Source organism: Anabas testudineus, chromosome 11 (genome assembly GCF_900324465.2).
Source record: "Anabas testudineus chromosome 11, fAnaTes1.2, whole genome shotgun sequence".
NCBI classification, from domain to species: domain Eukaryota; kingdom Metazoa; phylum Chordata; class Actinopteri; order Anabantiformes; family Anabantidae; genus Anabas; species Anabas testudineus.
Window position 1 is genome coordinate 19,664,021 of NC_046620.1, and position 17,954 is coordinate 19,681,974.

General features: G+C 36.8%; 1 protein-coding gene and 1 long non-coding RNA gene across 3 annotated transcripts in view; both read left to right on the plus strand.

The window, feature by feature from the left end:
- Nucleotides 1–17,954, plus strand: part of trappc9 (trafficking protein particle complex 9) — a 174,271-nt gene that overhangs the window by 13,834 nt on the left and 142,483 nt on the right. For both annotated transcript variants that reach the window (XM_026347506.1, XM_026347507.1), the window contains one exon: nucleotides 13,529–13,672. In XM_026347506.1, the coding sequence (XP_026203291.1) occupies nucleotides 13,529–13,672 (144 nt within the window). The remainder of the gene's footprint in view (nucleotides 1–13,528; nucleotides 13,673–17,954) is intronic.
- LOC113153747 lies at nucleotides 827–5,401 on the plus strand. Its single transcript, XR_003297981.1, has 3 exons — nucleotides 827–855; nucleotides 2,552–2,673; nucleotides 5,280–5,401. It is a non-coding gene; the product is annotated as an uncharacterized LOC113153747 (long non-coding RNA).

Below are 17,954 nucleotides of genomic sequence, written 5' to 3' on the forward strand. Positions count from 1 at the left end.
GGGGGGGGGGTGGGGGAGGGGGGGGGGGTGTGTGGTGTTGTTGCTTGGGGTGGTGGGTGTGGGGGGTGTGGTTGGGGGTTTTTTCTTTTTTTTAGTCTTTGTCGTTGTGGGGTGTTGTTTTGTTTTTTTTTTTTTTTTTTTTTTTTTTTTTTTTTTTTTGTTTTTTTTTTTTTTGGTTTTTGTTTTTTTTTTTTTTTTTTTTTTTGTTTTTGTTTTTTTTTTTTTGTTTTTTTTTTTTTTTTTTTTGTTTTTGTTTTTTTTTTTTTTGTTTTTTTTTTTTTTTTTTGTTTTTTTTTTTTTTTTTTTTTTTTTTTTTTTTTGTTTTTTTTTTTTTTTTTTTTTTTTTTTTTTTTTTTTTTTTTTTTTTTTTTTTTTTTTTTTTTTTTTTTTTTTTTTTTTTTTTTTTTTTTTTTTTTTTTTTTTTTTTTTTTTTTTTTTTTTTTTTTTTTTTTTTTTTTTTTTTTTTTTTTTTTTTTATTTTTTTTTTATTTTTATTTTTTTTTTAATTAATTTAGTTTATTAATATGATGGACATTGTTGTGAAAGAACAACAAAACAATAAATACAAAGAAATATGTTAATTTTAAAAGCTTAAACCACAGTTCTTTGACTTCATCAAATTGTCTTTGAATAATTTTCTACCAAAGCAAAAATAATTTGGCTTTTAGAAATGAATGTGGTTGAAGTCGGTTGTGTACCAAAACTGACTGTGGCTTTGATCAGTGTATTTTGTAAAACAGGTGTAGCAGCCATTACAGACTGTGGGGACTAACACTGCTAACATTTTGTGTCATGGAGTCAATCTGCATTCTTTCTTTCTGTCTGTAGGGGCTCAAGAGGTTCTCATTGATCCAGGTATGGTATATCTAACCAGCTTAGCTCCAGCAGACAACACTCTGTTAATATGCTCTGTTTGCTTGTGGCCCTATGTTCTATGCCATTTTTCATTCTGCATGTCCAGAATCTTTATTCCTATTGTTTATCGTTTATTGTAATCAAGTGATATTTTTTTCTCCTCACAGGCAGTGTTCTCCTATGTTATTTAACATCACCTTTTTTGCTCACAGCTACATTTGTAATAATCGGTATTACATAAGCACACCACTGAAGACCAGATCTTACAATGACCAGTCTATTCTTTCTTTATTAAATATGTCTTGATCACATTAATCTTAACCCTATTAAAAAAAGGACCTCTGTGAAAACAAATTTACTTGTAGCAGCACCAGCAGGTACCAAACCAACACTCTAGGTGCACCTTGATTTTCTGCTTGGTAATACTCACTGTTGCTTTTTACTGCTCACTATCATAGACTAGGAAACTAGAATTACCAAATTCTGGTTGCATGCTCTGCCAACTAGTCTACTTTGATTAACTGATAAAATTTTGGTGGTCAAAGGTCGAGGTCACTGACCTCACGCCTGTTTATTTTTTGTGAATTAGATGTTGCAGAAATGCAAAAAGGTAGTTTCTTCAGCTTTTCAGATTTAGCACAAGCTTCCACCTGAACTCAAGAATGAACTGATTAGACTTTGATGGTTGAAGTCCCCTGTGACCTTGTGTCTGTTACATTTTGCAAAATCCAGTGATGGAATTTCTTAAAAACTGGCACACGCCTCCAGTTGAAATCAAGGATGAACTGATTAGGTTTTGAATGTCAAGGTTAAGGTTATTGTGACCTTGGACGTGTTATATTCATGTTAAGGCTATATGTCAACAATGCCTGTAGAAAATTCCATTACATGTGGGACAAATGTCAAACTGGACTCATGCACAAAATGATTAAAGGTCTGGGCAAATATGCATGTAAAATGCAACTTTACTGGCTGGCAAGGGCATACAGCTGTGATGCAGTAACTCTAGTTTTTTATGTTGCACGTGCAGTTTGACCAAGAAATAGTGCAGTGCTGCATTTCATTAGACAGCATCACAGTGTTGCTATGGACATAGCCCCGTTGCTAGGCGATGCATTCTCAATTGGTATTTGTATTCTAATCAGCTTTGCCTTAGAGATGCACCTTGCAAGTGCTTTTGAAACATTTTAGGTGGAAGTGTGCCTCTCTCTGGGATGTTAGCTATCAATATAATATTATCACATTTTAGAGAAGCTGTCAACCTCAGAATATTCACAATATCCCTAACTAGTGATAGTATCTACGACTGAGTGATAAAGAGTAGGGAAGGGGGTGTAGATGATTCACATTTAATTTTAAACAGCATGAAAGGCCACAGAACTACAAATACAGCATTCACATGCTTTCATTCATCTGTTATTTGTGTTAACAATCCTATTATGAGAACATTTCAAACACTGTCCATCTGTGTCTTATTTAATGTACAGTATAATTAAATATATATGTATACATGTATACATGTTGTGGTGATGGTCAGCGAGGAGGCTTTAGAGAATAAGAAGTGAATAAAATGTTCCCTTTCTCCGGTTGCCTCTCTGGTCATCTCCTCTCCTTTTGTGGCACACAAAACAGACTGGTCACCCTGTTGTCTGTCATATACTACTACTAATTATGTATCATTCTCTTTTAAATGTAGGTGCTCTCACAGCCAATGGTATTAGTGCAGACACCAGCACAGAGATTGGACGAGCAAAGAACTGCCTGAGTCCTGAAGACATTATTGACAAGTACAAAGAGGCCATCTCCTACTATGGAAAGGTACCAACCACAAACTAGAAGTGAATGAATTTTTTTTTAAAAGCACATATTGGTTCAGCATATCAAAGTTCAGTATTTTCCTAATCCTCACGTAATCTTCGAAGAGCTGTTAATAATGCTTTTCATACTGTAAGTGAAGTAAATTTATAAAGCATTTTAAGGCCAGACAGAGTGCTTCAAAGTAAGCGCCAAAAACACAACATACAGTGTAAGAACAGTAAATAAAACCAAATACAGTCAAAAAACAAGTAGGCCTCGTGCTGAATTTGCAGTAATTTAAGGATCTAAGATCTTAAAAGGTAATTCTGTTGACCTTTCATTGGTTTATACAGTGGTAGGATAGAGTATGTGAACCTTCTGGAATTTCATGGTTTTCTACATTAATTTGTCATAAAATGTAGTCTGATCTTTCTTTTTTTTATTTTTTTCTTGAGAACAACCATAAAAGCCTCATAGTGCTAGCCTTCAAGAAAGCTAATTGGAGTCAGGTGTAAGCCTAAATTAAGACAGTCGGTTTAGAGGTGTGGACTAGAGCTACTTTGACTGGCAAAAACTGCAGAGAGAATGTTCTGTTGTGATTTGACGTGATGCATTTTAGTTCACTTGAATTTTGTGAAAAAAAAAAAAAAACCCAGTCAAGTGGAAAATGCTCCAAGTTTAGAAACTCATCATCATGATTTAGACCAAAGCAAACGCACTAAGGTGTGAAAACAGCCTAAATTCTACTGAACTCACATTTCACTGACTCTGAACTGCATCACTGTCATCAGAACAGTGGCCTGTGAGTCTGTCGACAGGAGAACAGTGATCAACACCAGGTTGAGAGTTTGCAACGGCTTTTATATAAATAGCTGTTTGGGGAGATCATGCTGCGTGTTCTGTGTCTGCGTCAGTGTGAATTGATTTATTTATTAAAATGGAATTCTATCTGCTCTCTAAGTAATGCGAGTAATAGATGCAAAACCTGCATCAAATGTGTGACTTGGCCTTTAGGGTAAATAAAATTTCCTTAAAAAAAAGTCGTTGATTAACCAAAATCTGACATGTCTTGCCTGTCATGTGCAGAAATGTTAGTTCTACAGTACCTTACTATTATCTGAATGTCTGCTCACCTGTCTGCTCACCTACAAAACTCTAAGTAGAATTCTCAGGACAGTGGATAATTTCATGGAGTTTCAGCTCACACCCTTAGACCTTCACTGTCAGCACTGCTAGCCAAAGAGACTAAGAAGCCTTTGTCTCCAGTGTCAATAAACAGATAAATAATATAAACATAATTTTTAATTGTTTAAACAAAACATTTCATGGCACTAGTAAGTCCATTATATTACTAGGAATTCTATTGCTGTTAAGTACCAAAACAAAGGTAACAATTAATAATTCTAGACTGTTATTTTTTTTCCCTTTGGTTGTATGATGAAATGGGTAATAAATAGCTATTCTATGTGGCATAAACAGTTTTAAAAGATGTCTATCTTCAATAGAAACAAATGCACTTAGGGCTAGGTGCCACAGTGTCGAAAAATCATATAGTACTGAGTGTACAGAGGCATTGTTGGTTTGGGACTTTTGCTAAGCTGTCAGTTTTATTTTTTAGGTCCTGGATTATTTGTGCAATTTAGGAACCACAACCTAAAAGCAACATCATCTTGTTAAGTTTTGAGTGAGGAGCACTAAATTCTAAAGACCTCACACCTGTGCTGCTGATAAAGGGCTGCAGTGGGATAATCTAGACAGGTGCTTATGACATCTTTGTGCTGTTTTTATTCAAGAGCATGGTTTTGATTTTAGATTTGATAAATATGCTACTGTCCCCAACATCCCAGAGCTCTAAAACATAACATGAGAATTTTGAATTTGACTCTGCCTTTTAGATTAATGGCTGTGCACTGTTGTGTTCATTTTCAGGTTGCTTTGATATAACACCAGCACTACATGTCCATGTAGTAGTAGCTTTTCTTCTCACCAGAGGGCAGTATTTGATTTAGCAATGTGTTCCTAGTGTTATGGCACTCTCTTTTGACCACTGAACCTGTACAGAGCCACAAAGAACAGTATTAAAGAATAGGCTTATTATGCTGCCAAACTATTCAGGAGCAATGCTGTGCTTTATCTTCATTACTATAATTGGCTTTTTGCGCTGACCTCCCTGAGCTCTTTTACCTGTAGCTAGTTCATTCAGAATTAAATTACATCTCAACACATAGCCATTCAGATATTAATTGAATTTTAATAAGGAGACAATGAAGGTGGAAGTGGAAGGAAGTTGAGAAATGGCACGATAAAAAATACACACACTTGTTCACAGCATGAAGCCTGAGCATCAGCACCAGCAGCACCAGCAGCTGCTGCTCAGGTTTTCAGCTGAAGCACAAACAGAACAGTCTCTGGGAAAGCCTGAAAAACGAGCGACAGGGGATCCAAGTTATCACACTTGTCTGTCTTCCCACGTGTGCAGTGACTGATGAGGGTGGTCATATGATAATGGAAAACATTTCTTCGTATTATGAGGTGGGGTGTACAAGTCAAGACAATCCTCAGTGACTATTCATTTTTCATTAACACTGAGCCTCTCTCCCTCCCTCTCCTCCTCTTATCTCCCACAGTATAAGAACGCAGGTGTGATCGAGCTGGAGGCATGTGTAAAAGCAGTCCGAGTGCTAGCCATTCAGAAGAGGGCCAGAGAGGCCTCAGAGTTTCTGCAGAATGCTGTTTATATCAACCTGGGTCAGGTACACAATCTGACTGGCAAACAGTTTTTTCAGCTACACAGGATGATTAATGTCCACAGGTATTAAGCTGTGCTGTTGAATCAGGGTGACTACAGAAAGTCTTTCGCTTATCTCAAAAGCACAGTAAAAAAAAAAAAACCTCACTTTTGTTACAGTTCTCTATTAATAAAAAAAATCTGGTTTAATTGTGAACTGTTACTTTAACTGTTTCCTATGTATATGCTTAAACCTACTTAAACCTACTTTCTTTATGTGAGAAGCAATCCCATTTATTTTTTTTCAACATTCCATAGCCCACTTTTATAGCTAGGATTACTTTCCAAACTAGACATGTCCCAAAATTGTCTTAAACACATCTTAAGTCAGAGAATTATTCCTCCTTTAGCTGATAAATGTGAAAACAGCCTCCCAGTGTCAAGTATCAAAGTCAAGCAACAATAAGATAACTCATTTTTACTTAGGGGGTTGGGTCTTCAATGTTTTCTTAATAACTGCAGCTGTCAGAGGAAGAGAAGATCCAGCGCTACAGCATCCTCTCTGAGCTCTACGAACTGATTGGTTTCCATCGCAAGTCAGCATTTTTCAAGCGTGTTGCAGCCATGCAGTGTGTGGCTCCCACCATCCCTGAGCCAGGATGGAGGGCCTGCTACAAACTGCTGTTGGAGACGTTACCTGGATATAGCTTTCACTCGATCAAGGACTTCAGCAAAGGTAGGCAGTCGTTCTCACTGTATAATACTCAGTGGGAGAAATATATAGAGTATATTAAAGTAAAATATAATTGTAATATAAAGACAATAATATACAATGACAACCAATAATACATTATGCATTATTTTTAGTCATTTAGCAGAACTTTTATCCAAAGTGACTTGTGGTGGGTGTGTATATACATACATATATCTATGTAGATATGTATATTTATATAAAGTATATTATAAATAGATAAATCAATGATATATATATATATAGATATATATATATATATATTTATAATATATATCTCTATCTATATATATATATATGTGTCTATATATATATATATATAATATATATATTTATGTTATATATATATATATATTGATATCATAGTTATTTATTATATTATATATATATCTATATATATATATATATATGTATTTATCTATATATTCTATATATATATATATATATATATTATATTATATATATGATATATATCTATATATATATTGTATGTGTATATTATATATATATATATATATATATATCTTATATATATAATATACTATTATCTATTTTTATATATATATATATATATCTATGTGTAATATATATATATATTTATGTATATATATATATTTTTATATATATTTTATATATATATATATATGTGTGTGATCTATATATCATATGTTATATATATATAATATGTTATATTATTATATATAATTTATAATGTATTATGTGTATATATAAATATGTATATATTGTATGTATATATATGTGTGTATGTCTATATATAGTGTATATGTAATATATATTGTTATAGTATATATATATATGTATATGTATATATATAGTGTATATGTATATATATATGTATATGTATATATATATATATGTGTATATGTATATATATATGTATATATATATATGTATATAATATTTGTGTATATATATAATTGTATATGTGTATATTATATGTATGTGTATATGTGTGTATATGTGTGTATATATATATATATATATATATCTGTGTATATGTGTATATATATATATGTGTGTATATGTATATATATATATATATGTGTGTGTATATGTATATATATACACACATATATATATGTGTGTGTGTGTGTGTGTGTGTGTATATATACATACATACAGTGAGGGAAAAAATTATTTGAACCCCAGCTGATTTTGTAAGTTTGCCCACTAACAAAGAAATGATCAATCTATAATTTCAATGGTAGGTGTATTTGAACAGTGAGACACAACAATGACAAAAAAATCCAGAAAAATGCGTTTCAAAAAGAGTTATAAATTAATTTGCATTTCCATGAAGGAAAGAAGTATTTGATCCCTTCGAAAAACGTGCTTTAGTACTTGGTGGCAAAACCTTTGTTGGCAATCACAGAGGTCAGCCGTTTCTTGTAGTTGGCCACAAGGTTTGCACACATCTCAGGGGGGATTTTGGCCCACTCCTCTTTGCAGATCCTCTCCAATGTTTGGCAACTCGAACCTTCAGCTCCCTCCACAGATTTTCTATGGGATTAAGGTCTGGAGACTGACTAGGCCACTCCATGACCTTAATATGCTTCTTCTTGAGCCAGTGATTTGTTGCCTTAGCCGTGTGTTTTGGATCATTGTCATGCTGGAGTACCCAACCACGACCCTTTTCAATGCCCTGACTGAGGGAAGGAGGTTCTCACCCAACATTTGACGGTACATGGCCCCATCCATCCTCCCTTTGATGCGGTGCAATTGTCCTGTCCCCTTGGCAGAAAAACACCCCCAAAGCATAATGTTTCCACCTCCATATTTGACAGTGGGGATGGTGTTTTTGGAGTCATAGGCAGCCTTCCTCCTCCTCCAAACACAGCGAGTTGAGTTGATGCCAAAGAGCTCGATTTTGGTCTTATCTGACCACAACACTTTCACCCAGTCTTCCTCTGAATCAGTCAGATGTTCAGTGGCAAACTTCAAACGGGCCTGTAGATGGGCTTTCTTGAGCAGGGGGACCTTGCGGGCACAGCAGGATTTCAGTCCTTCACGGCGTAGTGTGTTACCAACTGTTTTTTTGGTGACTATGGTCCCAGCTGCCTTGAGATCATTGACAAGTTCCTCCCGAGTGGTTCTTGGCTGATTCCTCACCGTTCTCATTATCATTGAAACTCCACGAGGTGAGATCTTGCATGGAGCTCCAGACCAAGGGAGATTGGCAGTTAATTTATGTTTCTTCCATTTGCGAATAATTGCACCAACTGTTGTCACCTTCTCACCCAGCTGCTTGGCGATGGTCTTGTAGCCCATTCCAGCCTTGTGTAGGTTCACAATCTTGTCCCTGACATCCTTGGAAAGCTCTTTGGTCTTGGCCATGGTGAAGAGTTTGGAATCTGGATTGATTGATTGCTTCTGTGGACAGGTCTCTTTTATACAGGTAACGAGCTGAGAGGGCTGCCAATGTCAGCTCGTTACCTGTATAAGATCCACCTGGGAGCTAGAGATCTTGCTGACGGATAGGGGATCAAATACTTATTTCCTTCATGGAAATGCAAATTAATTTATAACTCTTTTTGAAACGCATTTTTCTGGATTTTTTTTGTCATTGTTGTGTCTCACTGTTTAAATAAACCTACCATTGAAATTATAGCCTGATCATTTCTTTGTTAGTGGGCAAACTTACAAAATCAGCTGGGGTTCAAATAATTTTTTCCCTCACTGTATATATGGGTATATATACACACATACATACATATATACACAGAGGCCTGGGAGCTTGAGGGTCCTGCGCAGTATCTTAGCTGTTCCTAGGACTGCACTCCTCTGGACAGAGATCTCAGATGTTATTCCTGAGATCTGCTGGAGCCACTCTCCCAGCTTGGGAGTTACAGCCCCCAGTGTTCCTATCACCACCGGTACCACTTGTGCCTTTTTATTTATAATAATAATAAAAATAATAATTATTTAATACAAATCAGCACCATAACTCAGAATTTAGCATCACAAATGATTTAATGTGGTGAAAAGATTTTTTTAGTCATTGATAGCTTTATGTTCTTGCATGATCTAGAATATGTAATTGGCAATTGTGTGAACACAGATTAAACAGAATAAGGAGATGAAAAATCTCACTTCATTTCACCTCAACCTTTTTTTCAAGAGTGTTCCTTTAGGGTGTTTCGGCATTCAAGGCACCGCTTTGCTCAAAAAAAAGGCGCAGCTGAGACCTGACTCTGACTTTTGTAGACTCTATGGGTAGTGATAAGCTTCTTGGCTTCACAGCCTCTTGACCCCAGCTCATTGCAGCTACTCTGTGGCAAATGCTTGCAATGTAAAAAGACAGTGCTCACAGAAAAGCCCTGGGATGTCCATATTTTCTCTTGTAATTGTTATTCAAGGTACACTGTGGGAGGATTTTCTCTGATATGCTTTTAATCTGTGGCCTTGCTTTTTTATACATGTGAATAGAATGTTGCTGGCTCTTTAAGGTAAAATGGTTGCACTTAAACCAAAAAGTTGTTTTTGATGATGGACTAGAGTACAGTCACATGGGTAGCTACTTATACCCCTGGCTGAAACATTACGTAAGGCTGAATAATACAGGGAAACATTGTGATTCTAATTTCGTCTTTGTTTTTTTTTTTTTTTAAAGCTGGTTTTCTTGTATAGTATTTATCACTGTCTTTGCACTCTCTACAACTCTGCCATAGTAGTCTGGCTAACCTAGTGGCAAGAATAAGTATGTGAACCTTTTGGAATTTTATGTTTGTGTTTTTGTTTGCTATAAAATGTGATCTGATCTTCATCTAAGTCAAGAATATTAACAAATACAATGTGCCTAAAGTAATAACACAAAAAAGATTTCAGGTCTTTTTCCTTTTTTTTTTTCACAGTGCAAGTGGAACAGGTATGTGTACCCCATTGTTAATGACCTCAAAGAAGCTTATTGGACTCAGGTGTTAGCATAACTAGTTAAAGTAAAATTAATTTGGAGCTGTGGACTAGAGCTACTTCAACTGACAAAAACCAGTTTAACTTTTGGAGTTTGCTCTGCACAAGAAGGATGAGCTTGGCCATGGCTCGCCAAAAGGAGGTTTCAGAGAATCTACAGTCAGAATTGTTTGTGTGTTATTACTTTAGGCACATTATATTTAATACTTTATATTTAATACTATATTTTAGACTTAGATGAAGATCAGAAAACGTTACATTAATGCAGAAAACCAGATAATTCCTGCCACAGTATATGTATGTGTTAAATTTATCCTTATTCCCTATGCTGTAGGGCATCATGTTTTTTCCTAGACTTGGCTATGGTCAAAGGAATTTCCAGGTGCCGTTTTGATTTGTTAGTATGGAGTTCTACTCTTGAACTCTTTGCCAAGAATGCCTTTCAGCTTGTACACAAAAGGACATAAACCATTCAGCTGTAACTTCGCAAAGAGCCACAACATTGCAACCACCAGGTGGTTTTAAAGTTGTGGCTGATCAGTGTACACCAACAGTTGTTAGTATGAGTTGGGGTGAAAGTGGCATGTTTGAGAGCCCATGCCATGACCTGCAATGTCAGTAGTTTAAATCTTGGTTCTTCCTGGCTATGCATTAAGGTTCTTAAATGAAATATGAATTTATATTTGCCAATTAAGCTCATTTGTACATGGAAAATTGATGATAACTTATGCCACATTATTGAAAATGCGGCACATTTATTGTTAAAGCTGTTGAAACCTTATGGCAAATTACAGGAACCAATTTAGTCCTCTGTATTTTGTTTGTTAGGAGATATTTGTAAGGAACATTAGAGGCACATTGGTAACACTACATTATTCTAACATATCAGCTCACCTCAGTATTACACAGGGGACACATGGGTAACTGATAAAGCTGTGGATAAAGGTGTTTGCAGGGTGTCAGTCTGTTTATTGGTTAAGTGGCATTATACACTTATCGACAAACTAAGAGATTTTTGCCAGTTCTCTAAGTCCACATTCCAGACCTTACATCCACTGAAAGTCACTTCTTCCATTTTTCCACCATTTAGTACATTTGAGTACACCTCTGCCCATGATACTTTACTTTAGACACTGTAACATTACTCTCTCTACACTAATATAACATCAGATCCCAACCAGAGACCTTGGTGTCTGCTCATCAGTCCCCACAGGGCTGATGGGAAAGTAGGTAATGATTGTTGTAAGTCTTTGGCAGAAGGGATCAGGTTGAAGTTTTTCAGGCAATCACCTGGAGAGGTAAGTTTAAATGAGAAAGAAAATGGGGCTCAATTTTGCAATCCCAAATTCTAGGTACCTGTGGAGCTCAGGAGGTACCTGAGATACATTGGAGTAAATGACTTTTTACTTTAGGTGTCTCACAAGCCATTTTTCACTACTCCCCTTCCTTACCAGAGATGGAGGACACACTGTTATTTTTGTCTTTTTTTTTCTGTTCTGTACTGTTGTACTGTCGTGCTGTTACGGAAATTTGTGGAATTTCTTTTTTTGTAATTTACCATGTTACTCAGCTGAACAGTGTTGCATGTCATCACTCCCCAAGGTAGAAAATCCCCCTTAATCAGAGGCAATCCAAAGGTGTCTGTTGAGTCAGGTTTTGCATGACAGTGCGAGTGCATGGCTGTGGCACCACACTCATTATCTTGGTGGTGTGTTAATTGGATTGCCAGACACCTCCAGTTCAGGTCTGAAAATACCACAAATGAAATCATCTTTCGTGTCGGAGCAAGAGTAACAACCTCCAAAAATCCAAAATGTCCTTTGGATTACTGTCCTCCAGATAAGTGCTGGTTTTGGCAGACAGGTGGAAGTCAGCTATTTTTAGACTGCTTAGTGTGTGCAGTTTCACCACAAAAAATAGCTTCTGGAGGAATTGCATTTAGAGTTTGTAAAGATGACAGAAGAAGTCAGGCTAAATTATAATCATGGTAGAAAAATGCTGACAACTGAAAAGCATCTCTGCCATTATTTGACTTTATTGAAAGTTGTATTTAGGCTGGGGAAACATCCATGTGTTTACAAGAATATCATCCCTTCTTCTCTCTGCCCCCCTCGGCCTCCCCGACACATCTTTTCTCTAGTTTTCTTTCCCACTCAGTGAGTCAACAGTCGACAGCTGTGGAGTGGAGCAGGGGATCTTGTAGGGGGCTAAGGGTCTTATGTAACAGTTGGTGTCAGGCTAGAATGTTATTAAGATGTCATGTGGAGCTGTGCAGCACAGACAACACTGGCTAAACTAGCACATATGACTGCAATAGAGACGATTCAATTTTAAAAGACAACAAACACTTGATTATTATCTAATTATGTGTGGCCTTTATGTATGTAAGGCATTTTACATATGCCATATCCAGTCTTGCGAAGGTTTCTTCCACACTTGTTGAATCATCTCAAGCATTAATATTTGTCTTTGAATATATTTGAGGGTAATTATGGTATGCGTAGTTGTAATTACCAGGCATTTGTGCTAAATGTAGGCTTAAGACTGAAATTAATATCGCAGTGTTATTATAAATAATTTTAAACTGTCAGTATACATCACGCTATGCCAATTTGGGCAAAATTTCACATTGTCTGATAAGATTTAATTGATCATCATTCAAACAAAAACACAAAAAACATGAAACAAACTACAGTAACACAATCATTTAACAACAGTGGAATTAGGTGGAAAAAATGACAAAATATGGTTATTAAAGGCACCAACTACCTGTTTTGATTTATAAATCAAAACAGCTGGATTTAAAATAAAAACATGCTCTATATTAAAAACCTATACAACAACTTATACCTCCATTCGATTCAATTGTATTTGTATTGGGCCAAATTGCAACAGATGTCATCTCAAGGCACTTTACAGTGTAGTATAACTGTATACAGAATTATATAGAAAACCCAACAATCCCGTTTGAGCAAGCACTGGGCAACAGTGAAGAGGTAAAACTCCCTTTAGAGGACCTGCAGAAAAGCACAGAGAGGAGGAAGTATAACTACGTGTGAGACAAGAGGACAGAGAAGAGGAGCTCAGTGTATCAGTAGAGGTCCACCAGCAGACTAACCTAAGCAGCATAACCATAACCATAAGAGATGGTTCAGAGTCACCTGATCCATCTCTAACTATAGGCTTTATAAAAAAAGGAAAGTTTTAAGTCTAGTCTTAAATGCAGAGAGGGTGTTTTCCTCCAGAACCTGAACTGGGAGCTGGTTATATTATTCTCCAATAGGGAAACATTTTTTTCATCTAAAATGGGAACATAATATCTGATGTTGGTCAGTTGAACTATGCAAGGTGACTGGTTCTGCAGATAATATTGTGCTAAACTGATATGATAGCTGTGTAACAACAGATGTCAGCAATGAGCCTTGTCAGTTCTGTTACTGAATTTCTCTCTGTCATCCCTCTCTCAGGTACCCACCGAGGCTGGGCTGCTGTACAGATGCGCCTCCTGCATGAACTGGTGTATGCCTCCCGTCGCATGGGCAACCCCGGGCTCTCAGTACGCCACCTGTCCTTTTTGCTGCAGACCATGCTGGACTTCCTGTCCGATCAAGGTCAGCACACAATAAACAGAAAGAAGCTTGAAAAAAGCAATAGTACACTTTTTTTTATTTTTTTAATAGAATTTAAAACCCTGTGATGTGCTTCTAGCTTCCATTTCAGATATAAATAAGTCTAGAAACTTCCACCATATCTTTTAGTGATTGCAGTATTATACCTTGTACTTAATAGTATTCAATCCACAACAAAGCCAGTTTTTTTTTTTGCTGGTGGGGAGTATAACATTGTGCACTGACCAGAGTTCCTGTGTAGCCAGCAGATATGGTTTTTACTGAGGCAGTGTGAGCCAGACGGTCCACTGGCCACACAATAGAGACTGGTGTAATCCTTGGTTGGCTACAGAATGAGAGACTGAAAGGAGGGAGGGAGAAGCAGACGAGGTATGAATGAAATGAAGCAAACAGTATAAAATATTAAACATCACAGAGGAACGTCTGTAGCTCTGTTTTGTAGGGTGCTGCTGATGCAAGCTTTCTTAGAAACCGTCCTGCTGAAATTATATTTCCATCTACAGCCTTACACACTTCAAGGGCTAGAAAAACACTACCAAATGATGTAATTACTATTGCCAGTGCTGGGTATTTTCTCACTATGGGAAATTGACCTTGTAAGATGACTTCTGGAGTGGTTCTTGCTACAGTAAAATACCATTTCATATTTACTTGGTGGAACTTTTTGTGCTCAGTGAGCTGCCTAGTGCAGTTTGGTTGCCCTTCTTTGATTGCCTCTACTCTCATCTGCAGTGTAATATTAAAAATGTCAGAAAGGTTATTGTAGGTTGCTCTAAGCCCATTTTGAATTGTGTTTGAGTTTGTGTTGTTACTATATACTTCAAGGTTGGAATAGATTTGGACAAGAAAGGAGTTTATGATTCTGCTACAGTTATCAGGAGAATCTGTTCTCAGCAGGAATCCTCATGTGCAAGTGTGTCATAGAAATCAATATTTCTTTTAAATAATTGTTTTATTCAGACACTACACTACACACTACATATTAGTATATGCTGAGTTAAAGTATAATTATACTGGCTATGCATATTTTAAAATATAGCCAATAAAGGGACTTGTGACCTCAATCACAATCATCAACACTTTAAAGCTAGCATTTGAAAAAATCCCAGAATATTCCTGAATTAGTGATGCGGCCAGTATGGCTATACAGTATGTCCTTATGACTGGTTAAGGCATCAGTGGTGTGAATGCTGGTAAAGAATAGACCGTGACATCATTGTGATTAGAAGCCAAGAAGAAGACAGGTCTGTAGACATCTCTTAAGGTCTGTGGATAACCTAAGTAGGCCTTTAACAAGGCAGTGGGACAATGGAACAGTCTGAGACTCCTGGCCAATGTAAGAAATTTGTTATTAGTTACATAGCTGGCTTGTTTGAGAAGCTCAAAAGGATTTTTGTAAAACGCTGCGTCCATCCACATCAACCCCACAAAATCTCTGTAACCAAGTTAGAGTCGGCTTTCTCGAGAAAGCTGATTTCTTAAGTGTCATGTAATGATAATGATAATTTTGACATACTATATTGATCCTCTTGGAGAAATTGCTTTAAACATGAAGCCTAGATACTGCAATCAGGGTAGGGGATTAGAGAAACCAGATTACCCCAGGTAGATTTTTCCCAGAGAACTTTGATTACTCTGCCATGTAAATGTGTAACTGGGTTTCTAATCCTCTTTTTACAAGAGCGCATGTGCATAACAATGGATGCTGACACTCACCACTCTACTACTGTCAGCTGAGAAGTGCGGCTGGATGAAAGGAGACGTCATTTCAGGGAGCGATGCAATAATTTTTAAATCAAGTCCAACTAAAACTGAAACCAACACAAAGTTCCCCGTAGAGGTCTAAATACTGTAAGTCACTTTTCACTCCAGATTTCTTTAATTCACACAGTTTTTGATGTAAGATGTAAGGAAGAGCACTGTGACAATCTGTATGTCTCTCTCACAGTGCGGTCAGTCACCTCCCCGACATAAGAGAGCGAGAGAGAGAAAGAAAGAAAAACAAAAGCAATCAGAAAGCTGTGTTTTCTGTCTCTGTACAGCTCAAATCTATAGACCATGCTTTTAAAATCAGCTCAGGGTAGAGGAGACATCATATATAAATAACCAGGTTTCCTGAGTGCATTTAAACTTGTTCCTGGTTTCTCTCAGCAACCTGGTTACTTGAGTGCATGTAAACGCACCAAGTGACGGATTTCATTACACCTCATGGATCATCTTAATTTTTCATGATGATAAATCTGTGTCTGTGATGACACTGGTGATAACAAGGGCAAGATTCCAAAGACATACATTTAATTGTGTCTGGAGTTTTTTAATTTGTTGGAGCCACTATATTATAGAGTTAAATAGAATGGAGGGAAAGGGAAAATAAAAAAAGATGACTAGTAGAACTATAGATATCATCTCCCTGATAATATCACATATTAGTGTTGGCTGCTTAAGTCAAACACTGCTGCTTAAGAAAACACATTTTCTTTTAGGCTAAATGCCATCTGCCTTTCTTTCCAGTTTAAATGTCATCACATCCCTCACAGGAGCTCCATGTCTGAATTGGTTTGGCTGGTTGTACCTTTTTAAGCCTTGGCTAGTTATTGTTAGAAATGTTAGTCAAATGTTTTATTAAATCCTTTACCCTTTTATCCATGCTAGAATTGAAGATGACTCCCAGCCGGTCTTCCTCTGGGACATGACAAGGTTTTGGTTAGGGCTAATTATGGCTGATTCTAGGACTGTCTGAGAGAACGCTGTGAGTGAGGGACATAATTATAAGGCAGAAATGTTGAATAACAACAATAAGGGGAAAAACATGAGCAGCAGAGTACGCTTGTATTCTGTGGACACAACTGAGCTTGCTTTGCTTTTTTCCTCTCAGGACAAAACTGCTTACATCTGAAACAAAGCTGCTGGCAATGTGCGAGGGATTTGTGAGTGAGCTTTCTTTAACAAATGAGTATGGACAGTTCTCGAGACAGTTTCTCGCTGTTATAATGTGAACTTATAGGCATGTATAGATTTTTTTCCTCTAAGTTTATTGACAATGGCTATGGACCACGTTTACTATACTATACACACTAATCTTGTGCTTTATTTGACCTGTTGTTAGTTTTTACCTGGCCAGCTATCAGATTACCAACAGCATTATAATTGTGTTGTGACTTTTATGTGTCTCAGGTGATTGGTGTTGTTGCTTTTTGTGGTGCTCTTTAACTGCATAGCTCCCAGGACCTGTGGAGACACAGCATGGCATGATATGTAGAAAAAATCTACCACCAGGTCTTTTATTGGTCTCATTGACCACTGACCAGAATTTGTTCAACAGACACAGAAAATACAGTATGTTTATGTATCACTGATATTTTCAGAAAATAATGTTGTAGTTAATTCAGCAGTTGCAATGACCAGTGTAATTGTTGCATCATATGGCAAAATTGTAACTAGTAAATTGATATTGTTGTCTGGGGTGTTCAGACTCGTAATAGTTACACCAAGGGCAGATGGTGTCCCTTTCTTTCTTTAAACGATAAATCTGGAAATATAAGTGAACTGTGTTTAAGTAACAATAGACAGGTATATGCATTTGGACACGTTTGTGATGACGACATTAATAAAGGTTGTCAAGGGAGATAATGGCACTCCTAGATTGTAGTGCCCTATTAAGTAACCGAGGAGACGAGAAGATTGAGAAATACCAAGGGCTGAAAGAAGAGATGGAAAAGATGTGGAAGGTGAAGGCACAAGTGATACCGGTGGTGATAGGAACACTGGGGGCTGTAACTCCCAAGCTGGGAGAGTGGCTCCAGCAGATCCCAGGAATAACATCTGAAATCTCTGTCCAGAAGAATGCAGTCCTAGGAACAGCTAAGATACTGCGCAGGACCCTTAAACTCCCAGGCCTCTGGTAGAGGATCCGAGCTTGAAGGAATAAGACCGCTCCAAGGAAGGAGCGAGCGGGGAATTTAATTTTTTTATATACCCCCTCACCTAGCCACTCCACTCTGCTACTTTTTCTGTCTGTAGCGTTTTGCAAATTGCTGCATGTAAAAGGCCTATTTGAGTCCTGGTTACGTGTAAATAAACATGTGGTTTGATAAGATGATGAGAAAAAACATTTACTACAGGATACTACATTCACTACTACTACTTCAGTCCTAATAGTCCCCTAGATCCAGACAAGTGACTTGTCAACAAGTCAAAAGTCAACAAGTGGTAGCTGTGCATGCAACAGTTTTCAAAGCTCAAAAGAGATGGATAAGTTTGATAT